The following is a 26,186-nucleotide window of genomic DNA, read 5'->3' on the forward strand; positions in this document are numbered from 1 at the left end:
ACTAAACTAAAACACTAAAAAACAGGTGATTAAAAAGATGGCGAATGTAGGAAGAAGCTGTGCTCAGTTTTCTAGAAAATTGTTATTTAATTCACTTTCAAACGCAAATAATTACGCTATATTTTCTAGGCAGTTTAGTTTATCGATAAAAAGTTCATCAGTTGTTAATAGGTTCAGTAACGCTACTGGTTATGTTTCGTTTTTACCTATTGGCACCTCTCTGTTTAGGCATTATGGTAAGTTTAAATTTGTATTTAATTACTAAGTTTAACCTCAAACTAATTATTTAAATTGCTTTTTTTACCTTCTTTTTAATAAATTTTGACATAGAAACGATTATATAATCTTGAACTCTATCGTAATTTTCATGAAAAATAGGGATGAGTTCTTCAGGGACATGACTTTTACCCAATACTTTGCCCTCTTGTTGGGAAGGTGGTGCCTTACACACACAAAACTCAGACAGAACTAACGCAGGTTTCGTTACAGGCAAAAGATAAGCGGCGCACATTTATCACTGATAAGATAAGACCGAGTTTATACTAGAAGTAGTACCTGGACTACTGCCCTACGAACTAATAACACCAAAAAAACGAATAAATGCACTGTCAGTCAGGTTTTTTTTTTTAATTTTAATTTTTTTTTTGGGGGGGGGGAGTAAACGGCTACGGCGACAGTCGGGATTATTTTTTTTGTGAACCTGACGTTAACCTGTGTTAGAATACAAAAAATTACGGCGATCGGAGCGGTAGTCGCTGACCTTAAAATTTACCACAATATTTTTTAATAGTTTCAAACCAAAATAAACAGCACAGTATTGAAAAGATTCTAAGTTTTCATTTTCATGCATAAACCATTAATGAGTGATATTGATTGTTTCGGCTTAGAATTACAAAAGAAAACTATTAACACTTTTATCTGCTTACCTGGCTGCAGTAGGCTATAAGTGTCCAGCACTCGAATGATTGATAATATCGAATCATGAATTAGATTGATTTTAATGCTGTCAGACATGTTTACCCTGTTAAGTAACTGTAAGTAGGCTACTACGCTGCTCAAACTTAGTGAAAACAAAGTATTATTTTCTATAACCTAAAATGCATATATTTCTTTGACATATAAAAATATAGCTTCACGATAATACAGTCTTAAAAGTCATAATTCGGTTTGACATTTTTGTTCCAAAGTAACTGAAACAAAGTTAAATCATGTATATGGTTATTTAAGTAATGGCCACTAGAGACGGGAAATACTATTGTATACATTTAACCTATATACTGCCATTATTGCTTAAGTGTATGTTTCCTGTAATTAATAAACAGTCTATGTTACATTTAGTCTTGTGAATGTTGTATAAATAACATTTGATACCTTAACAGACTTAAATGATTGAAAGACATTTAAAATCAAAGGTTCTTAAAACTCTGACAGTAACACTGATGACCATAGGCATTTGAGCAGTGTGAAACTGCCTATAGATTCCATCCATAGAAAGAATTAATCTGACACGAATCCTAACCTGGTTCATAAACTATTCCTGAACTACTATTAACCTAGTTCCTGAACCAGTTCAATTAACAAAACTAAATTAATTTTATTATTTGAAGACAAAAAGAACAAATACAAAAAAAAATCTATAGTCCTACTTAACTGGCATTCTAAAACTACAAATACCGGTTTTCATGAACACAGTCTTCTTAATTTCAAAGGCTAAATGCAGAAAAAAACAAGTGTATAAATGACTGTATATCAAAAACTTAGTTGCGGATTTCGCTAAAACTTTCTATACACATTCATTACATGGTTTTACTGTATTTATTATGACCCTCATTCTTAGGTCACACCTATTTTCTGAGATTTATCTATTTTACATGTCAAATACTGGAAAACGAAAACCTATGGATGGCCGTACCTCAAAAACGTACAAGCTGATTTTGATAAAACATTCTCTACACATTCAATATACGTGGTCTACTATACTACAATATAATCCTCATTCTTAGGCTGTGCCTATTTTCGGAGCCACACCGATTTCACAGCCTATGTGCTGAAAAAAAACAAATCTATGGATGGCCGTTCCTCAAAATCGGTGAGCCGATTGTACATTTTTGAGGTATGGCCATCTGTATGTTTTTCTAATATTTGACTTGTAAAATCGATATCTCCAAAAATAGGTGTGACCTAAGAATGAGGCTTTTAATGTAGTATAGTAGACTGTGTCTCAAATCTGTATAATCAGTTTTATCAAAATCGGTTTGTACGTTTTTTAGGTACGGCCATCCATAGATTTGTCTTTTCAATACATAGCCTGTAAAATGAACTAGGTTAGGATTCAGTTAGGAACTAGGTACTCGTTCTTTCTATGGATGGAATCTGGCCAGTTCCACGTCGACGGCATTTGTGATTGCTAGGTAAGGTTTTTAATAATATCTAAGATGATTGATTACAGGTGTTGGAAAGAAGCTATAAACTACTCTTTTTTTCTCCTGTAGTGTGGGGTGGTGCTGGCGAAACCCACACAGTGGCCAGGGGCATTTCTAATTGGTACTTTCCCGGTCTCAGATCACGTTGGACGATCTGGCTTGGGAAAGTACTGATTAGAAATGGCCATCAGTGTGGGCTTTGTTTGCTCTTTGTTGCTCAAAATAGCAGCTTATTTTTCAGCTTTTGTTCCTGTGTCAATTACTTGCTTGATTACTTTCAGCATAGACCTGTACTTTTATTTATGAAGAAATTCCCCTTGTAGAATATTTTCTATACCCTTGGTGAAATGTTAATTGGACCGATTAGGTGGGTAGTGAGTTCAATTTGTAAAGTAGATAGGAGGTGTCCTAGTTTTTTACAGCTAATCTGACTTTTGTTGTATTTTTCTTTAGGACATGTAATGAGTAAATTGAATTTTTACAGGTACAGAAAAAATAGACACACAGAAGATTCTGGAAAACACATTTCCTCAGCCTAAGAGTGATGGATCAGATTCTGACAAGGGTTCGAGTAAAAATGAAGAAGAGGAGGAACGGTTGAAAAGAGAAGCCTCATGGCGGACTATGAAAATAAGCTTGATTGCTATAGCTTCCTCTATCACCTTTTGTGGTGGCTACATAATATTTTCATTCGGTAATTGTGTTTAATTAATAAATTCCTTAATTGTTCAAGGTGTCAATAGTATAACTAAAATATTTTGTCTTTATATGATAATACACATTTGTTGTTAATTTGATTGTTTGCAATTATATGTACACTTAGGCATTTATGTGATAATTAACATATTCATTGTGGTATACGACCAGTAAAAATGGGGACAATCATAGTAGCTTGGTGTATCTATCACACAATTTTAATTAAAATGTTCATGTTAGTTTATATGCCACCATGAATATTAAAGAATGGTGGAGTACTAAGTACAATTTTTAATGTTAATTAATATTTCTTAATTTTTACATTCTATTACTAAACATTATCCTAAATATTCCTAAACATATTTCAGAAACAAAAATATTCAATCAGTTAACCCTTTTAGTGCTAAGGGGTCTGGCACATTGCCATACCCAAGAGTGCTTAGCATTTTAGTGCATAAATGCAGAGTTTTAGTAAATTCCTTTACTATTTCCTAATTTGAGGTCATATCTTGTTACTTTTTTTTGTATTGAAGATAAATAACCAATAAACAGAAATAAATACAAAAAAATACATTTGTACATATTTGGATTGTTATAAAAAAAAGTTTTTTTATAATGTAAATTTTTTGTATAGTTTTTTTTCACCTTGGCATACAATTTTAGTATGTCAACAATTTTATATGATTTTTCTGATGCTACCATCGGAAAGAGCAACTAAAACTAAACAAATTCCATATATTTTATTTTATTTTTACACAACAAATAAGAAGTGTGGATAAAAAATATGATATGTTGTCCACGCCAAATTTTGCCCTAGATGTAATGTTTGAAACGCTCAAGAGAAAAAATAATACACTTACTATTATTAGCATAAATACTTTACTAACGTTATTATTATTTATAAAAGAAGAAATTCAAGCACAGTTAACACTTTTTTACCTAAATAATTGTTTTATTCAGTAATAAAACTATAAAAAAGTGGAGTAACTCATCATAACCCGCAATGTTCTTATTATACATATTTTGTAACTTCGTAAAATATAATACACACGGAAAACACAAATGAAAAATGAAGTAATGCAATGATATGGAATACAAATGAAGTAGCATTTCACAATTATAACACAATTTAATGGATAAAATAAGATAAAACAAAGTAAACGAAACACAGCGTCAATTCACTTGCAACGTAAATATCCTAACTGACCTTCTTTTTATTTCACATCAAAGACGTATAAACAGCTGGTCGTCGGCAATCAAATATACAAATATCGTTACTCTATGGCTTTTGGATGAACTGTCATCGTTTGCAGCCAGTAACTCGCATAAACTGAACCAATATATATAAAAATACGCAGCGTCTACGACGTAGACGCTGTAGCACTAAAAGGGTTAAGTAATTTTGATGTACTCAATATTATTTATCGTTGAAAAATAATTTATTGATTAGTTCTCATAACATCATGCACTATGTTTATAAAACAGATAAACTACAAATAGATTACTCAGTTAATATCTAAACTACATAGTAACAGTAAAGCTATCTTTTCATGTATTATAAAACTAAGACAGTCAAAACAAAATAAAGTCAAACAATTTATATTTAACGTAATAAGTAAACCTCAGAAATAAAAATTAAATGATTGATTCAATTTGGTAATGGTATAGTTTTATTATTTAACAGTAGTAAACAGTTTTGTTTTATAACCCTACTTTAAGTTTGAGTTTCCCAAATCTTTCCTTAAAAATTTGGCTTTTATACACCCAAATGCCTTTGGAGATACTCTCTCCCAGAAATGTCACTTCCATGGAAGTCATGCACCTGGGGCAAAAAAATGTTTTTACTAATTTTATTTTAATATTCACATTTTAATTTAGGAAGCTTCAATAGAACTACAAGACCTCTGTGGTAAGTATAAATCCTGTTCTAGAACTCTTAAATACACAGTATATCAGACATACAATAGAGATAGTATATTAATTTATTTAAGTAAGTCTTATTGATAAAATATCAGCCAGTGCATTTTTGAACTTACTTAAAATTGAATGTTCACATATGTCAATGTTATAGGTTCCCCGATGCAAAATGAAGATGGTACGTTTGAGGAAGATGAATTCAGCCGACTGCCAATAGTGACACAATACCTCAAACGGACGTTTAAAACAATGAATTTCTATACTAAAGTAAGTAAACTGTTAGTTTATAATTTATAATTTTTTTTGCATTGTGACAAACATGTTGTGAAATTGTAAAAAAATTTCATCTAAAAAAAATTGTTCAAAAGAGTTAAATAAATGTTGTGAAAAATATTCCACACAGAAATTTCTCCATAGCAGGCTTTAATGATAGTATGTGGTTGCAGATGATCAAGGAGCCGTCACGTAAGAAACTACTGCCAGAGCCTTTACAGTATCCTTACATGCAGCCTCCTTATACTCTGGTGTTGGAGTTGACTGACCTGCTTGTGCATCCTGAGTGGACAGTAAGTGCACTTCTAATCATTAGTGCTGTTTCGTTATTCAGTGAACGTTTACCTCTAAACTGCAGGGAGAGGCAGAGAAGGCAAAATCTCCGGGACCCAGGCTCAAGTGGGCCAGGCAGCCTACAGTGTACTCACTGCTAGTATAGACCGAGTATATTAAAATATACAAGGAAGAATCAACATTTCTGATTTTTCTATGAAAGCCTCGATAAAAGTTTTTATTATTTGTTTAAAGTTCACGGTGACATATAAATTATAACAATGTGAAACAGAGAAAGTCACTTTGATCGTTGGGTGACAAATATAAAAGCTAATCTATGTGGATTTGGAAGACGTAGAGACACCTCACAGGACGGCAGAGTGTGGGCCCAGTGCCAGCCTATCCACACTATGGTTTACCGATCTTGGGATTCATCAGTTGAATACAAACTGGCTGGAGGCATTAGTTTTGAGTCTATAGTTTAAAAATTTGTCAAAAAGGCCAGAAAATCGTTGATATAACTTAAGTCTGATATTGTTTTAGTGACTTTGCCTCTAGTTAACCTAGTAGCTAGCTACAAAATCAGTTTTTGGTTTTTTCCCCTCAGTGCTTAGCTAGTCAGCCATAATAAATGTATTAAAGATTACTATTCATTCAACAGTTCACATCACGAAACACAGATACAGTTTACAAAAAACTCAATGGTTAACCCAGTTCTTACTTTATAACTGTATTAAAATAAAATTAAGATGATGCAAAATTAAGAATTAAGCAAACAAAAATATATATTAGGTCATAAAGAACAGCTTACTGTTTTCCACACCGCGATAGTAAAAGTAGTTTTTTGATCTATTATACTACATACAGTACTTTATGACAGGTTATTGGTGTAGTAATGTTAAGATCAATTTGTTGTGTTTCAAACTTTTGCAATCCTTAATACGTTAAAGGTTGTAGATATAGGTCTGTTCTACTCTCGGATCAAAAAGTATACATACCAGAGTTTGAACATTAACTACAAACTAAATAGTAGAGCTAAAATTATAGGACTCACATTAAAGTATAGTTTGTTTATTTCTGTGTTCAGACCTATACAGCAAATAATTTTTAAACAATAACTTCACAATAATAATAAGTTAATAACTTCACTAAACAATAAGTTTTTAGTAACAAAATACCGTGATTTATAGATATTATTTTAATTGATGTTCGTAATTTCTCTGTGTATATTTGTCAATGTCCTTGTGTCTGCTGGTTCTATACGTTGACGTTAGCTGCTCAGCTGAAAACAGGCAATCGCTAATTTTTATCTAAACGTTGTTGTACTTTGTGTTGTATATAAATAGATTCTCTATTTAATATATCCATATGTTTTTGTGTACATGGAATATATTTTGGAAGCTCATTTTATAATCTATAATTTCTGTTATTTAAAGTAAAGGTCATGACTTTAATTTTAAATATAATCATTTGCCTGAATCTCGGTAAATTACTTTGAAGTAGCGTGGCCCCCAAAAAAAGAAGAAAAAGATAAATTAATTAAGTAGAGTTCAGATGAAAGTATTTGATGAAGTAACAGATGGACCGACCTTATGTACTGGCGAAATCATTGTCTTGTACTGAAAGTTCGTTTACTACAAACCTTTAACCCGCACTGCTGATCTGCAGTCTGCCCCACAATAGCGCTGTGTTAGTATTTATTTGTTTTCTATCTTTGTTTTTTCCTTATTGGATTCATGTATTTTCCGACCATCAAGAAAGGCCATTTATTAGGTATACACGATTTTATGTTGTCAATTCGAAAGACAGATAAAAACTAAGAAGCTTAAAATAGGTGTTTGCAATAAATCATCAGTGAATTTCTCGCATATCGCTAGCGATGAAATTTGTTAGTGCACTGCAGCTTTGTGGCATTTCTTGCAAATACAACAGGTGACGATAAACCGTCACCATTGCACTCGGCGTAAGGGTTAAATGCAGTATTACAGTTGTTTATTTGGTTTGAAAATAGACTAGAGAGGGTTTGGTTCAGTTAGCGTGCATTTATAGTTACAAAACTTTTTATTGTTACCAAAGTTTATTTTTTTCACAACTGTATAGATTGTGTATAGATAGACAAAACTACTCTTAGAGAATAACGTTGGTTATTTATATATTGTCAGTGAGAAACACATCCAGTTTGATTCCCAAAAGTCATAAATCAATACCTTCATGTATTCTTGAACATTCGTGACACTTTTTTTAATTGTAATGTACACAATAAACTAAAATATGGATATGTCTGTTTGCCGCAATTAGAGCAATTCTGATGCTATGGACTTTTCTGAATTCTGCGCTGTAAACATTTAATTAATTTTGTGTTGCTTATTACAATTATTTATTGAAATAAACATTACCGGAGCTATAATACTGAGATTTAAGATAGTTACCTAACATGATTTTAATGTAGCAATTTAATTTCAATGATTCGTTAGTTTTAAAAAGTTTCATATAAAAGTTACAAATAAACGGTGATTGGTTATTACAGTACAGCACAGGATGGAGATTCAAGAAGCGACCTGGAGTGGACCAGTTCCTGGAGCAAGTTGGGCCTCCATTGTTTGAGATAGTTATCTACACTGCAGAACAGGGTATGGTACGTAAGGGCAGTCTCTAGTAGCTCTAGTCTGTATTTGTAGAGGTGTTACTAATCAGTAGAGTGAGAAATTCTCCTTTCTGGCCATACTGTTCTACTGTCATCGGATAATATTTAGTTTATTTATTAGTTAAAAAAGTTGTGGATACTTCCACATTTAGCTGTAAAATACGTTTAATCCATATAGTACCTTAATCTCTACCAGTTTTAAAAAGTTAATAGTAATTTCTGATTTAGGAAAAATGTATTTTCATTTTGTATTCTATTCAGATATGTTTGAAATGTCTCAAATTTTTTTAGTATTGGTCATATCTTGAATTTTTTGTACTCTCATAACTGCCCTGTTAACTTTTCAAAACTTAGGTGAATTTTCAGATTGAGGAAGAAAAAATAAAATTTTTCTAAGTTTGGTAACAAAAGTTTTGACCTGTATGAACCCAGAAATGCATTTTCAGATTTAAAAAGCACATAACTTTAATTTTGCATTCCGTTCAAGTATATTTTAAAATATTTTACTTTTTATCAAAATATGGAGACACTTGTTTTCTTTATTTTTGCTCTGGTAACAATAACTAAAACTCGCCCCGATAATTATTTCTATATGAATATTTTTTATTATCATTGTTTTAAGGTTGACTTGTAACATTGGCAGACAGATCACTGAATTTTTTAAATGTTAAAAAAGTTTTCTAAAATATTTGGTTTTTAAGATTTTTGGATATACTGATTACCTACTCATATTAACTTTACACTGTCAGTAATCTTATAAGACCACTGACAATGTAAAGTGAGCAAGGAACAGCTTATATGTAACAGTCTATATGTTGTAACTTGGTCTCCGGAAGGTTAAAATTTAATGGCATTTTCAGATTTTGGGACAAAACAAATTAAATCTTTTCATATTCTAAAACATCTTATTGTTGTTCTTGGTGCATCAAGTTTCAATTTTAGAACTTACAAATTGGGATTACTGTCTCTATTTAAGAATTCGTTATGAGGAATTAAGCCTATGTGGAAAAGTTTCCATAATATGTTGTATATTAAGTTTTACTGGAAGTACATTATTCTTAGTAGTAGGACTGTAATTTATTTTCATAGTATTATTTTTGTTAAGGTAATTTTTAATTTTTGTTAATATAAAATTGTACCAGTATGTTATTTACGAGATTGGGTTTCTTTCATAAATCAAAAAGAATAAAATTGCTGTGCTATCAGTACCAGTTTTTCTGGAATTCAAGGAAAGTAATAAATATAAATTATTTTTCTTATATTAAATATTGTTTGTAAAAGTTAAATTTAGTCTTGAAGTTCTTATTCGACTTATACATTTTTACTTGAGCTTGGCAATTATAATGATTTAGATAAATTATCATCATTATTACATGCAAGTTAAGTGTCACACAAACAACAAGAATGTTAAGTTTCATGACATGTCCTCTGAACAGGTTGCCTTCCCGATAATCAACACCCTGGACCCAAATGGCTACATCATGTACAGACTATTCAGGGACGCCACGGACTACGTTGATGGTCACCATGTCAAGAACCTGGACTGCCTTAATCGTGATCTTAAAAGGGTGAGTAAGAACATTCAAGCCCATAATATATGTCAGTTATGTCTTCTCCCATATCCATTTGTTCTTATACAAATGCATTTTCAATGTAATAATCAATTAATTAAGACAGATAGGAAATCAGCAGCCGACACCTTGAAAATTTACTTTTAGGGTCCACGAATTGAAAGTACGTAAAAGAACACAAATTTTACACATAATTAGAAATTTTTGACCACAATCTTTTTCAACCATTAGAGAACATTCTATTAAAAGTGAATTGGCAACACTGATTCGCACACTGACTGCAACCCAAAGTGAATATAACTTTTATTTTATCTTTCCATAAAACCTTTAATATTTGAATATTGGAAAAAACTATTTATTCTTTTCTATCCAAAATACAATACCTTCTCTATGACGTTGAAGATGTTTAATCACAGAATCGATACTTTTAAAAATTTAAGTATCCACACATAAAGTGGTTAAAGCCTATGTGGAAAAGTTTCCATAATATGTTGTATATTAAGTTTTACTGGAAGTACATTATTTTTAATTGTAGAAACAAAATTAAAAGAATTTTGAAACAATATGAACAAATTCTGTTTCTAAATTATAAATGTTGTAATATCTTATTGCTAAGTAAATATATCAATAAAACCGAGTTTTATATGTAAGCCTTTTTTAACTTTTCTTTTTACCACCTAGTTTTGAAAACACATCTGAAATTGTTATTTGCTCTAAACATAAAATTATTGTGTGCAGGTGATCGTTGTGGACTGGAATCCTAACTCTGTGAAGCTCCATCGAGCGAATACGTTCCTCGTCCCTCGGTGGACAGGCTCCGATAGCGACACTTCACTCATGGACCTCGCTGCCTTTCTTAAGAGTATGTTCACCATGCTATTTTTTTCTAAGAGAAGTTCTCCTACAGTTATTATTTTTAATTAAAGTGTTAAATGAAACAAATTAATCTTCTCTTCTAATTGGGATAAAATTGTGTTCGTGGTCTGAGGGCGTTTTTGTCATTTCCATTTTTGTTTAAATGAGGCAGAGAAAACCTGGAGGAAGTCTCATACATTGGTCTTCAAAAGTCCAAAATTATTCATAAAATATAATACAAGAGCTATCCATAAAGTAGATTACTGTTTTTATATAAACAAAACACAAAGTACAAGAAAACAATTTCATTATATTATTATATATTTGAAAGTGAATCTAAAATACTATTTTTCAATATAGTCACCATACAAAATTAGGCACTTATCAGAGCAGTGACCTAGTTTTGAAATTCCAGAGATATAAAGGTCTCCCATCTGAGACTTCAATTAGGTAGTCACACCCTCCCACAGTTCCACATTGTAATTAAAGCGCCGTGTAACTAATCTGGTCCTCATTGCTCGAAACAGGTGGTAGTCGGATGTAGAAACACCTCCCACTTAAAACATACAGGATTAAATCAGGAAGTCTGATTTGCTGTATATGGTCAGTACCCATCTTGCATAAAAATTAAATAATATTAAACATACACTACGCTTTAGTAACATTTAACCTTAATATCGTCCTAAATGAGAAAAAAACACCTCCATGGTACAACCATATAGGTAATTCACAGTCACAAACAAGTTATGAGATGGTTGTAAGACATACACATACGTTTGGACTGTGGAGATTGAAGCATGCTTTATATGTCCTTAATTCTCTCACTTTATCTTCTTTCCGGTTAGCCCCTCTGTAGCCAAACAATAATGAATTTTCAGTATCAGTTTTCTCCAATATTAACTTTGTTTTTACATTTCCAGCAATAGCCTCAAATGATGTGGATGATGTCAGGGATGTGCTTGTCCACTACAGCCAGTTTGATGACCCCCTAGAGACATTCAAGGAGAAGCAGCGGATACTTATGGTAAGTGATCTCCAGAGTTTGAAAGTTGTTTGGAATTGTTACCAGGGGAGAAGGTGAAAACATTTCCAGTTGTATAACTTTTTTTATAACATTTAACATTAGAAAGGAAGCAGTAAATGTTCATTCAGCATTGTATATTTTAACAGATTTACTTTGACAAGGTGGCCACCTGACTAGACATGAAATATCTGTCATTAAATATCTTTACACATTTCTCAGTCATAAATAAAAATATATTTTTATTTTTTTCAAATGCTTGTTTAATAACTTATTTAAATATATACCTCATACTTTTTTATGTAAATGGAATATATTCTGGAAGTCTAATTTATAATTTACCATTTCATAATTTAAATGTACAATGTAAAACTTGTAGTTTTACAAATATATGTTTCCCTGAACCTCTGCAACTTCTTTTGAAATAGCCTGGTAGTCTTAGGCTTATTGTCACCCAAAAGGTTAAACAAAGTTAAAAATAGAATTTAGATCATAGTTTCTTTGGTTGGACTAAACCGACCTCGTGTACCGGCAAAATCATGGTCTTGTACCGGTGTGCACTGCAGTCCGCCTCATGGTAGCGCTGTGTTGTTGATGGTTTGTTTTCTTTATTTTTCCGAATTTAATGCACTGTTTTCCAAATATCATAGGAAGGAAAATTATTAGCTTTAAACAATGTTATGAAAACACATTGAAAGACACAAAGGTATAAAAAATGAAGCAAAATAAGTGGTAGCAATGAATCGTCACTGAATTTTTCGTATATATCGTTAGCGATGAAATTTGCTAGGTCACAGCAGCTTTGTAGAATTTCCTGCAAAGTATAGCTTGTGTTGAATATCTGTCATTGTTACATGTTCTGGAGAACCGGGAATTTGAAAACAGATTTAAGTGGCCACCCTGTTTAACCCTCCCAGCGTCCCGTATAAACCACCTTGAACGTCCAGCATCATTTAGCCGTTTTGCAGACATTCAGATAAAAATTTTCAAAAAATACAAATATGGAAATAATCATACACTATAGCATACCATTGTAATCAGTAATAAATTCTTAGTAAGGAAATATTAAATAATTTACTCACCAAAAATATGTGTTGAAACTTAGAGCTTATAAATCAAAAATTAAAAAGAAAAAAAATTTATCAACTTTTCACTTAGATAACCATCACTTTTTTATTGTTATTAAAAAATCCAAAATAGCAATTATGTTCAATAAATAAATGTAGAAAAAGAAGATGTTTAAATATTTACATAAAACCTTATACTGACAACACTATTTACAATATACCGAACTTGGTACACTCTTTTTTTCTTCGAAAAAATCTTAGTCCGAAGAGCAGCTGGGGGAGGCTTGCCTCTTTCTTTTCCTCCCTTTAGCAGAAGGCCTCCAAAAGTGATCCAAATAAGGGTAGCAATGTTTGTGGATGCCACAGTTGCACTCTGGGCACCAATATGTGCTTTTCTTGTTGCATACAACGCAAATCCGATCATTCTTGTTGGGTAAGTGAGTGAGCTTGTGAGAAGTATCACCTCCTGGACCTGGTTGTGGTATTGGTAGAACAGTATCATTTTTCTGCCAGTGTCTCAATGATGTCTACAATAAAATTCCTTCTATCCATTGGTTGGTCACTGTTATTTGCATACAAAAGAAAGGCATTGAATAGAGCCATGTCGATAAAATTTAGAAAGAGTTTTCTTCCAGTACTTTTGGGTAGGACGTGTACAAGATAAATGATAAATGGACTTGTCAGAGTTGTCTACTCCTCCCATAGCTTGGTTGTAATTATGTATAACAACTGGTTTGACACCTTCTTGGCCTTTTTTGCTTCTGATAATTTTATCTTCAGCATGCCCTGCAGTAGTAATAAGAAAAACCGGTTTTCGGGTAGACGTCTGTCGAAATCCAACAAAAAGTAATTCACCTTTTCTGAAATATACACTTTCTCTAGCTTTTTAATTTCTGTTCAATGCCTTGTTTGCAAATAAATTTAGATCTTTTATTTATTGTACCAGTGATAAAAGTTGAACGGTTTCAAAAGCTTCTCAGCAAGAGGGATTTTGGTATAAAAATTAATCTGTGAATAAGTGGTGACCCTTATCCAACAAACCTGCTTTTTGCATGATTTCTAATATAACTTTTTTCAGTAAAAGGTGCCGGGTTTCCTTTTAAAAAATCACTACCGCTATAAAGCTTCAAAATGTAAAATGTAACTGGTTTTGCTATCACATACTTCAAATTTTTTTATTCCGTAGCGGGCATGTATTTTTATTGGGCATATATTGTATGAAGACACAACGGTTTTTCATTCCCACTAACTACGGATTCATCAATACAAACATTTTGATAAGCAGTAAAGTAGGCTTTGAATTTTTTATTTAGATGGTCTAATAAAAATCTAATTTTCACCCAGGGATCATAATTGGGTTGTCCACGACGGAGAGTTGGCGCCATTGTCAGATGTAGGTTAGAGTTGATAAGCATGAATTTATTGTATGACATTACTTTATGGAAAAAAAGGTATTGTCTGTGAGGCCCTAGTGTCCCAATAGGCTTGTAGATTCTTCTGTCTAATCAAACCCATATTCAAAATACAAGCGAAAAACTTTTTTATGTCTGACACAGTTATATCAACCCATCTTGTAAATCTAGAATGCGTTGGCATTGTTCCAGAATCTCTCTTTGTTTTAATTTTGTTCTGGGCATAGTAGTTAGTGTGTCTGACTATGTGGTTCCATACAGCATTGGTAAAAAATTAAGTAAAAAGTACTCAATAGGTTTACTATTTCGTGGTGGCACATTCTTTACTCCTGGCTGTCTAACCTGAAACCTATTTCCAACATTACATTCTGGTTCGGTTGAGTAAGTCCTAACCCATTCACTTGATTGTGGAGGTGGTAATGGTATTGATGTATTTCCGTTATTGGTATTAGTTCTACTGCCGTTGTCTGAATCACCTGAGTCTGATGAAGAAATGTTGTCAAGGTCCCGGTTCGTATTCCTCGCCGCTGCGCCGATGAGTAGTCTTGTAGTGATACATTGTCTGGCCATTCTTCTCAGCTTCTAAATCACTATCAATGTCCCCATCTTCTTCGTGAATCAATTCTCCTTCAAATCACTTGATCTAACCAAAAAAATCTTCTGCCATTGCACTAAATAAAGAACAAAACAATAACACAGTAACGCACCGTAAACAAAGGCGACCCGCTCGAAACTAACGCACCATACACAAAGGCGACCCGCTCGAGACTAACCAGCTGGCACACAACAAAAGGGGAGAAAGTTTTGGGTCAGTGTTGCCAAAATAGCTAAAGAAAATTATCGTATTGGGTATCAAAATACTCGTGCATTTACGGCCTTTCCAACGATATATCGATCAAGGCCTACCAGACACGGCTAGCTCATTCAGGAGTTGTTCTTTTCCGCACACGTGTTTTAATTCGCACGGAATTCCGGTGTGGACGCTACACGCGCTTATTTAATTCGCCGGAATTCCGGCGCGGGACGCTTGGAGGGTTAAGATATGCCTCTGTTGAAATGGTTTCAGATACAACTTGTTTTATCAGGCTCAGATCTGTCATAGTTTTACTCAGTAAAATGGCCATGATTAGGACCAGTAAAATTAGAAAAATTCATTATTTGTAAGTATTATTTAACTGAAATAAGAAATATAATTACAACATAGATTAATTATTACAAAACATGTTATATTCTGTAGTTGTTTACTTAATATTATTGCTACTAAAAAAAAGGTGAAGATCAAATTGTTGAAAGATATTAATATTAAACAGAATGTATATGCAAAAGGTGTTGAATCACTGTATGAAATGGTTCATGTATATCCTTTCTTACATGATTCTTGCTTTTATTTTAAATTATTCTAAATTTTACTGGACTTGTAAATGGCATTGTGTTTAAGATCTAAAAGTATCGTTCCACAGAAATTTTACATGTCTGAATTGTTTCGGATGGATTGTATTGTTTATATTTCAGATGGTGTAATTGTTAGCTTTCATTATCGTGGTACCAAGTTCCAATGTTTTTTTTGCATCTACACTACAGTTTAATGAAAAGAATGAACTGAACTAAATTCAACAACAGTTTCTTTACTTACTTTTTATTATATTATAATTGTTGTGATGTACATCAATTTTCACAGTTTCTTCATTATTTTATGTCAGAATGTGTTGTTTTAACAAGATATTGAAGCCTTGCTTAAATGTAGGGATAGTTGGTGTCATTGTTACTAACAGTATTGCATTATCAGGTTATTTTTCCATGCACTATTATAGGTATTTATACCCTATTATAATTGTAAAATAAATTTATTTTATTAATAATTGTTTTTCAATATAACAATTCCATAAAGTTTTATGAAATCTTATTTGAACAAACTGGTTGGCAATTTATGTGTTTTGTGTGAAAGGCCTCAGTACTAAAAAGATGAGATGTATTTGTTAGACTAGTGTCCTAACAAATGTAAACAAATGTTTTTTTCTTCTAGGAGGAAATGGAAAAGGAACAAGAGAAGAAGAGAGTACCAACAAAATTTGGATGGCCGTCGAAATCACCCTTTTCTTGAACTTAACGTGACTGACATAAAGCTAATGTTTTGTATAAAGCCAATCCTCTCTTCAGCTAGTCTGTAAATAGTAAATTGTTTTGTTTGCATTTACTGAACTGATCTGTCAATAAAACACATTTTTTGTTTATTTGTAGTTATTCATTGGTGTTCTATCCATGCTTTAGCTATATAAATGTATGACTACCTGAACATTTTACCCAGCTGAGCCTGCACTCTCTTTGGTCTGATTATCCCCAACAACAAACTTGACCTAGCTATTTACTTGAAGATGTTCATGTCAATTTTCATTTAGATGTGTTAAGGATTGTGGGGGTAATTGTAATGATCCATACATACAGATTTAATTACCCAAACACATTGTATTATATGTTTTTTTTTTTTTTTTTTTTTTTTTTTTTTTTTTTTTTTTTTTTTTTTTTTTTTTTTTTCCTTTGGGATATTGGGGTGGATTCCTAGATCCTCACACGTCAACCTGAGCCTGAGCTTATTGTGTGCCCCTTTGATGTTAGAGGGGGTAAGCCTATCTTCGTGCCCTTAATTAGGCTAAGAAGCTTTTCCCCGATACTAGCATCTGGTTCGTCGCCTGGTTGTTTTTTATCACCGAAAAGAGCCCTTCTCCTTGCTCCCAGTCTCTCACAGTCCAGTATTATGTGTTTTGCAGTCTCTTCAGACTTATTGCAGAGTCTACACTCCGAGTCCTCATTTCGTAAACCTAGAGTGTTTAGGTGTTTCCTGAAGTGGCCGTGTCCACTTGCTTAACCCGATCCCTCCCCAGCCCCATCAGCCATCTGGTGAATCCGGAGCTAGAATCGGCAAGCGTATTATATGTTACAAATTTTATAACTATTTGAGGATTGAAATCCAACTTCTTCTTCAGGTAAGAAAATAATTAGTATATAAAAAGAAAAAGAAAAGGGACCAAACATACTCAAAAACTGCTTGATGTCCACCCAGGAGAAAATTAACCCAGGTGTCTCTACAGGATGCAAGTCACGAACACAAGCCTTTTTGTACTAATTATTTTCTCACTGAAAGAGGATGGATTTCAATCCTCGAAACATTGTGTTAAACATTTTGTAACATATAACGATGGAAAATGTATGAAATACTATTATCCTTTCAGACCTTCCATTGTCATTAACAAACTTTAAACAAAAAGTATTGTATTTACGTACATTTCTATTCTAAAATTCTGAAAATAAAAAAAAAATTGATTTCAACTTTTAATAATGTTTTTTGTTTTAACTTCTATCCTTATAGAATTTATTAATTCATACGGATAGTGGCGATTTTTTGACCCAAAATCTTAATTTCATAAAAAACTCTGTCCACTTTGGTTACAAACGGTTTCACAAAACAAAGTACTATACATTCTAATATGAAACATTTTTATTTAGTTGCCTTTATTTTTAAACTCTTACCATTAACAACACATTCTAATTCAAAATCAAAATAATTTTTATTCGTTCATGTAATGTGTACTTCATAATTTGTCTAAAATAATAAATACTAAAGGAAAACATTTCTCTAATAATAGCCTAAATCATAATATATAATTTATCGTACTTTCTAGTCAATCTTTCATAATTAATATGACTGCAATAGCTAGGAAACCCAAGGCTGCAAAACAAAAATTTTAAAGATGGAGTTGAGTTTAGTCTTACCATAAAATGTTATCACAGTTCTTGTCTAAGATAGTCCAACATTCAGTAAAACTATTGTGGTCGGTCAGAATTAAAAACACTCACTTTGATAGAAACATCTCAACTATTGTAACTTTGTTATAACTTCTTCTGTAAATTTTATAACATTCTATTTTAGTTTTTAAGAAAAGAAAATTAGTATTTTTTTTATAAAAGTGGAGAATTTTTGTTTATAAGTAACTAAATTCCACTGAATTATTCTGTTCTTTAGCAACTTCATATTTATATATATATATATATATATATATATATATATATATATATATAATATGGAATGGGCCATTATGGATTAGGCATCAAAAGACTAATGGAGAATAAGAATAATTAACCAATATATTTAAAATAAAATGAACAAAATAAATTTTTTTAAGCAGTTTATATTTACAATTTATGGCCAATACAAGTGCTAATATAACACAGTTGAATGTACAAGTGATGAAGTTTAGAATTACCACAAAATAAAATAACAGATCTGACAATCTTCACCTAAACTTGAGGACAACATATAAGATAAAAAACACAACAATAGAAAACAAGAACAAGTAGAAGATGTAGTAATTGTGACTGCCCTTTGCTAAACGGATTACTCGATTCATTGTGTTCCCTAAAAAGCCTCCGGTCCTTTCAAAGTCATTATCCAAATCGCGTAAAAGTCTGTCTTGCATCTTGACTTCATTTCCGATGTCAATCGATAAGGATTTGAGGGCACCGATCTTCTCTTTCAGCTCCGATGTCATCTGTTCGTTTGCCTCCTCCATAGCGTCACCATCGTACTGTGTAGGCAGAGGATCGTAATAGTTGCCTGCATGAGCTCGCCTCATTCTGTCTGAAAATACACACACAATCTACATTTTTATATTTGTACAATTTTTAAATACACCAATGTAGATTTTACCAATAATGGCTAAAAAATTATAGCTCCCAAAGTAAAGTCAGACGGATGGAATCACAGGTACATATGTATACAACAAGAATTAGAACATATTTTACACATATTTATGTTTCCATACTTTACGTAATTATTTAACTACGTTTCTGTACGTTAAGTTACAAATTAATTAATTTAAACATTGGACCAAGTTTCTAGGAGCTTAATCGCACAGAAGAGGAGACTTGTCCTTTGACCTTTTGAACCTAAAATAAAATAAGAGTTCTACTTTGGACCAAGAGAAATCTAATTACAAGTCTTTAGCATATTTTTATCTCCAAGAGTTATTCTATAGACAGGCTATTATTTAACCTTTTGACCCTAAAATTAAAGAAACATTGTCTATTCAACAGTCGATTTCGCTAATTTCTATATACAGAAATACAGCTGCATGTAAAATTTCAAGGCTCTAGGCCACTTTATTATCGAAATATTGTGTGGACAGACAAAGTGATAACGCTTAACCAATTAAAAAAAAAATCTGTCACAAAAACAATTTTGTTTTCTTTTGTAGTGGTAGATATGTATAACAAAATAATCTAACTTTTAGCATCTAAATATGGCATTATAACTTTTTTCTAAGAACACACTATTACTAATACTACAACTACCACAGACCACCGACACACTTTAATCTGTCTATCTATTACATTTAAATTATCAGCACCGGAAAGTTAACTCCAGCAATTGACTTCACTGATATGAATTATTTTTTGGCTTTATGTAGACTATAATGATGTCTACTAGAATTCGAAACTCCACTAATGTTCAACTTATCATTGATCTATTTGACTATTGTTATTAACAGAAGTGGTGAATTGATTGTGTTTGTCTCTATATAGATGATAGGTTTTACTTGAAACTGTTGTCCTCAATGCTAAAGTCCTGATAACCTCGTGGATGCAATATTATAGGCAGCCACCATGACAATCAAATTAGCGAACCAATACTTAACCTAATGAATACAAAACCATTCTTATTATAGATATTTACAATTAATTAAAACTAGCTATTTTTAAAGCACTATAACAATCTTGTTTGAAATTAATTCAAACAGTGTAAAATCACTTGTGTGCTATTTGAATAATGATGTGGAACTACAATGGCGATGAATCTACGCTATTTGTGTTACAAGCTGTCAGACACGCTTTAATCCTTCAAAATTCTCAGAAGGATAAAAGCGTGTCTGACACTCTGTTACAGTTAGTGGCAGGGATCTCGTTAAGAGACAATGTAAAAAACGGCTGAGTGCTGAGTCTCACTCCGAGATGATTTCATTTAAAACAAATCAAAAAGAAGCTTTATATGATGATTTTAGGTGAATTTCATTCTAAAACCATGTGTTTAAGGGAAATACCTATAACAATTGACTATTTTGTTACAATTTTTGTTTAAAGTATAAAATTAGGTTAATAGATATGATTTAGATTGTGTTTAATTGCTCTAATATGAAAGTATTGAAAATTCAATTGTTCAGTTACTTCTCCTCAAACCGGATATTTTTTTTGTTTCCATGGAAACGTCACTTTTTAGAGTGATTTGTAAATTTAAAAATCAAAATTTTACATATTGTGTGATTTATTTACCTTTAAAGCAAAGCAACAATCAGCTTTTCATAATCAAAAATAATTTTAGGTGAATATTTTCTAAAACATTGTTTCTGTCCAAAAACCTCTCGCATATTTTCCACAATTACTCAAAAAAACTCTGGGACTTTTCAAATTATAAAAATTAAAAGTTAAAATTATAACTGGATGCAGTATAACAACGTCCAACACTGAAATCGAAATTCTTGATTATCGATTCATCGATGATACAAGTAATGAATGCTCGATATAGACACCTAAACCGAATTACAGGTATTTTACATTACAGTATAGTTCAGCTGTTTTTACATCTTAACCCTTTGGCTGCTAACAATTTTTTGACATGTTATCCCAAAAGTGCTCAGGTTTTTATCGGATTTTATCCCAACAGTGCTAAGCCTAAAATGGTGAATTTGTAGTTTTACTAAAAAAATCATAAGTTCCTCAAATTTTAACCTATTTCATTGATTTATGTTTTGTTTTGTAGTATAATATATGTAAGAAAATAAATAAATAAATATTTTTTTGTTTTTGTTTTTTTTTTTACACAGAAAAATATAATTAAATTTAACTTTTATTTTTTTAAATACATTTTTACCTAAAACCATATGTTGTTTTGAGTACATACTGAATTTTTCATGCAAAAATATAGATTTTTTTACTTATGTAATGAAAAAACACAAAAAAACTTACCCTGTGCTATCTACATCACAGCTGTTTTTGCTGTTAGTGTACTACAAAAAAAACCAGCAAATACAAGTGTTGTTATTATTTTTATTCCCCCCCCCCCCACCCCCCCCCCCCCCCACCCCCCCCCCCCCCCACCCCCCCCCCCCCCCACCCCCCCCCCCCCCCACCCCCCCCCCCCCCCACCCCCCAATTGCCTGAAATGTTGTTGGTCATTTTAACAAACCTTTATTATTTGTTTAAACAAGTGATTAATACAAGTGCCTATAGCACCTACTATCGACCACCTCACTTTTAGTAAATTGATATCTACTGCATTTATTCTGAGGGATGTTCACTCGCTATTCGTAGCAAAATATTTTAACACAATTTTCAAAAAGACTTTCTTATAGGAAGTTCCCTTGATGCCTAATTGGTGCAAAACCAACACAGTTTATACCACAAAAAACAATTCAATTTAGTACAACGTGAAGCAAGAGAACACACACGCCTTTTATCTTCGGCACTGTTGTGTTGTCCGAAATGGTGTTAGAGAAAATAGGAGGATAGGTAACGAAATACTATTAAGCTATTTGTTGAACGCCTTCAGCACGGAGCGCGAAGCTTTCTGCAAATTGAAAACAATCCACCCGCGTTACGCGGCTAGCTCTCTCCCTCTCTCTTTCTAGCTCAGAGTTGTCTGGTAAACAATGGTCAGTGCAGGAAGATGCTTTGCCTGCAGGACAATTAAAATGTAAATCATCTTCATTCTATGTACGCTCAATTTTTACGCAAAATCCCCCCGCTACACTACTACAATATGTGCGCGCGCACGCACACACGCGCACGAACACGAGCTCTGTAATGTAATTATCAGCATTCTCGCCTGGCGGCACAAGCAAAAACACCGTTGTAATTCATCAACACCGACAAGAGCACAGCTGTTTGTTTCAGAAAGCGCCGTAGGATGCCGCAGAGACTCCCGCCGCCTGTGACACTGGATGACGAGCCGATCGCTTGGAAGCAGCAAGCTAAATATCTTGGTGTTACGCTTGATTCCAGGTTAAACTTCGGTCCTCACGCGAAAAAGAAAGCAGTAGAGGCCAAGCGGATCGCAGGATCAATAGGTCCTCTAATAAACCGTAGATCATCCCTACCAATGGGTGCAAAAGTCTCCATCTTTCTAGCTGTAGTCAGATCATTAATGATGTATGCTTGCATAGCTTGGTGGTCAAACTGCAGCCGCTCGAATCGTAAAGCCCTGGAAACCATCCAATCCAAGGCTCTCCGCTCCATCACCCGCCAACCATGGTTCGTCCGCAACGAAACAATAAGAAACACATTACAGATCCCAACTCTAGACGTATTCGCGAGGACAACTACAGAGAAATTCTTCGTGGCAGTTGCAGCTTCGGAGTATCCCCACATCGCAGCCATCGCAGAGCCGTACGCCGGACCAGATGACTACAGGCGACGACCAGCTACAATACTGGACGACCCTCCGTAAAGAATACTCATCCCAAGGATGAAGCCGCGATCCCCAATCCTGGGACGTACCAGCAAATTACACTAACCAAATTTTGTTTCAGAAAACAACATAACCTAATTAGGCCAAGTTAACAGTTTCAGAGCTTCCTCTACAGTCAGTGGACCTAGGGTCCAGGTGCTGTACGGCCACGACAGGACGTGGCAGGCAGAGTGGTTTTAGTGGTGTAAAAATCCCACATAACTGGGACGCCAGTACCTTTTGAAGGTTCCCTCTGCTTAAAAAAAAAAAAAGTCTATATAAAAATAAACTAAAAATAAAAATGTTCAGCAGTTAGTATTTATATAAAATTAAACATTGGCAAATTTACAATCAATAATTAAAAATTATTCTTTACTGCAAAGAAATTACAATCGATTTTAAAAGTATTGGATTATAATGCATGAAAAAATACGTATAATAATTCAAATAAATGTTCAAACTGCATCTGAACTGAATGTAGATACGAAATATGTTCACACTTTACATTGAAAGATTTATTTTTTGAAGGATTTACGTTATCCTTACACATTTATTATTGTAGTGTATCATATCACACAACAATACATACATTGCATGTTTATAAAGATGAATATTATTGTTCTTAAGTCTATACTGTACGAGTATATTATCTCTTCAGCAAAGTTATGTGCAAACTGAAACCATGAGAGTCGTGCCGCGAAGCTATCACAGTATAGTTTTTCTAACTTTACCCTGCCTCTCTATCTTGGATGTAGCACTGCATTGCCGATTCCGATGTGAGTTAGTGCGGGGCAGAGACGTCCACAGCTATTATACTAGAGGTGGGGACAGCTACTTCCTTCACAAGCTGGTGTCAGATTAATTAATAATCTCCCTGAGAGGATAAAAAATGTCAACAACCCAACACTGTTTGGAGCTCAATTAAATGACCTTTTAGTGCCTGAAGGATGAGTTCATGTTAAACCGCTGGAACCACTATTTTTCGTAACTAAGTAACGATACCGAAGCCAGGTATGAGTGAGAGAGAGAATTCAATGTAATGCAGGTATGCTTTTGAGCTTAATTTATCGACGTTTGCAATTGCAATGTAAAATTGTTTGAAAGCAAGAAAAATATGATTATGATTATTCTCCAGTAGTTCTTAATCTTTTCTATATCCGGTATCCCTTGAGTAAGGTTTCCCCAACAAGTAAGTACTCCCTTCTTCCCAACCTTCACACCACCAATAATTTACATATAGACTTTTGTTATTAATCTTAATATAATGTTAGTGTAAAAGAGCACAAAAACCCTCAACATACTATATGAAATATAAGACGTTTTATTTTGCGACACAAAACTTAATATAAATTTCCATACATATGAAACACAGACAAACACAATGCAAAAAATCGTTTCTATCATGAGGAAAATATTGTTGTAAAAAAGTGTATGAAAAGTTTACTCAATGGGATTCTTGAACTTGTTTACCAGACCTCAGCTTTTTAACATCTGGTCGAATGATGAGAGGTACAGCCTCAAACCTGCCAATGCTTCAAGTTTATTCCTATGTATATTTGTTATAAATACATACGAAGGCTCTCTCAATAAGTACTGTGATTTTAAAGGGCAACATATACTTCAGTGCTTTATTGATGTCATAGTTAAAATTAAACTTATTTATGAAAAAATAACACTCAAATGTGCCAGATACTGAAGCCAATTCATCACTTTCAAAAAGTTGCAATGTAATTCAAAAGAGTAATCTTCAAAAAACCATTTAACTTTATTTCTCGGCTCAACATTCTCATTAACTTTGTTTACAGATGAAAAAATGAATTCACATTTAGGGCTTTTCGTTAATCTTTATAAGAAAGTAATGTATTTTTGTTTGAAGTTTGAATGCTTTGCATTAAGGTGACGTACTAACAGATATGGGCTCATACTGCCATTAGATCAAATTTGTCCACACACAACTTAGTATGGTTTTTGACAGCCGTTACCAACAATGAAGGGGAGTCCACACTTCAAGTATACATTAACACATTTTCTCTTCTTTACGTATCTCCGGAGAACTGCTGCTCTGCATTTTCTTAACAGACCTTATCTTCCCTTTTAGCAGCAAAGCATTCATTGTTGATGCACTCTTGTCGAATCCGTTTTGTATATAAATTTGCACCGAACTGCTGCTAATTCAACAAGATGAATCTCTGCGATACTTACAGAGGTTTATAGTGATCCAGTTTTCAGTCACTTTAAGTTGTAACTACTATTATAAAAAATATTAAACATTAAATACATACCAACAATCACTAAACACAGTTCACAAGTAGTGTTTGTATTGTTCATGCGTCCAGTCCATGCTTGCTCAGTAAGTCATGCATGCCATGACTGACTACGCACTAAGGCACTCTGACATATGGACAGTTCATTTACGCAATTATATAATAATTTTAAAATAACGATTTCCGCCATTATTGATGTTTTGAGTACAACCCTTGCATACCCCTAGGGGTTGGAAACCGCTGGTCTACGCCAATTATGTAAAATGTTATGTACACAAAAAATATTATGTAAATAGAGTAAAAAGTTGTGTACGAAACGTTTGTGTACAAACAGTAAAAATGGTAGTCAATGTATAAACTAAAACACAGATGACCCTGACTGAATTTAAATTACGATGATTACCTGTTAACAAAAACGCAATGCAAACATTACAAGCCACCCATTTTAGCGCTCGTACTGTAGTCGTAGTTGTACTGTATTTATTTATGTCGACAACACCAGTCTGACTTTAGTGCTCGTATGGTTTATGCAGCTTTAGTGCAACAATTAACTTTGGTACAAGGTAAATAAAAGATACAAACGTAGCACATTATGTAATATTTACTGGAGGGACGGTGGTAACGATTTCAGCTCAGAGCCATGCTCCAGTGCACGTTATAAATCGATACACTATAGTATCATTATTTACCTGTACCAAACAAATATTTACTAAGCTACAGTGTTTATAACGATCCCGCAGATTGGAGGGACGGTAGCAACGATTTCAGCTCAGAGCCATGCTCCAGTGCACGTTAGAAATCGATACACTATAGTATCAGTATTTACCTGTACCAAACAAATATTTACTAAGCTACAGTGTTATAACGATCCCGCAGATTGGAGGGACGGTGGCAACAATTTCAGCTCAGAGCCATGAACCAGTGCACGTTATAAATCGATACACTATAGTCTCAGTATTTACCTGTACCAAACAAATATTAACTAAACTACAGTGTTATAACGATCCCGCACATTGGAGGGACGGTGGCAACGATTTCAGCTCAGAGCCATGCTCCAGTGCACGTTAAAAATCGATACACTATAATCCAAGTGTTTGCCTGCACCATACAAATATTTACTCAGCTACAATGGGGTGGTGCAAAAATTTCAGCTCAGAGCTATGCTCCAGTGCACGTTATAAATCGATACACTATAGTCCAAGTATTTGCCTGCACTAAACAAATATTTACTCAGCTACAGTCTTATAACGACCCTGCAGATTGGTGGGACCACTGC

At 33.3% G+C, this 26,186-nt stretch overlaps 2 protein-coding genes across 2 annotated transcripts; one reads left to right on the forward strand and one right to left on the reverse strand.

Annotated features, from left to right (window-relative positions):
* Window positions 1-4: 4 nt before the first annotated feature.
* LOC124365923 (mitochondrial import inner membrane translocase subunit TIM50-C-like) lies at window positions 5-16,383 on the forward strand. The gene is made up of 9 exons (XM_046822050.1): window positions 5-236; window positions 2,908-3,117; window positions 5,191-5,303; window positions 5,483-5,602; window positions 8,110-8,217; window positions 9,663-9,794; window positions 10,536-10,659; window positions 11,573-11,676; window positions 16,176-16,383. Exons 1-9 carry the CDS (start codon window positions 38-40, stop codon window positions 16,251-16,253), a joined length of 1,188 nt encoding a protein of 395 aa, XP_046678006.1. The 5' UTR covers window positions 5-37; the 3' UTR covers window positions 16,254-16,383.
* A 1,895-nt stretch (window positions 16,384-18,278) lies between these two features.
* On the reverse strand, window positions 18,279-19,173 carry LOC124365925 (BET1 homolog). The gene has a single exon (XM_046822051.1). It carries the CDS (start codon window positions 18,778-18,780, stop codon window positions 18,442-18,444), a length of 339 nt encoding a protein of 112 aa, XP_046678007.1. The 5' UTR covers window positions 18,781-19,173; the 3' UTR covers window positions 18,279-18,441.
* Window positions 19,174-26,186: the final 7,013 nt, after the last annotated feature.

Source organism: Homalodisca vitripennis, chromosome 7 (genome assembly GCF_021130785.1).
Source record: "Homalodisca vitripennis isolate AUS2020 chromosome 7, UT_GWSS_2.1, whole genome shotgun sequence".
NCBI lineage: Eukaryota > Metazoa > Arthropoda > Insecta > Hemiptera > Cicadellidae > Homalodisca > Homalodisca vitripennis.

What these genes read in the sequence shown, in the direction of transcription:
- LOC124365923 (XM_046822050.1), top strand. Translation starts at nt 38, where the DNA reads ATGGCGAATGTAGGAAGAAGCTGTGCTCAGTTTTCTAGAAAATTGTTA. An exon ending in CAATGAATTTCTATACTAAA is followed by an intron (nt 5,304 to 5,482) that starts GTAAGTAAACTG and finishes ATGTGGTTGCAG; the next exon opens with ATGATCAAGGAGCCGTCACG. An exon ending in ACACTGCAGAACAGGGTATG is followed by an intron (nt 8,218 to 9,662) that starts GTACGTAAGGGC and finishes TCCTCTGAACAG; the next exon opens with GTTGCCTTCCCGATAATCAA.
- LOC124365925 (XM_046822051.1), bottom strand. Translation starts at nt 18,780, where the DNA reads ATGAGGCGAGCTCATGCAGGCAACTATTACGATCCTCTGCCTACACAG.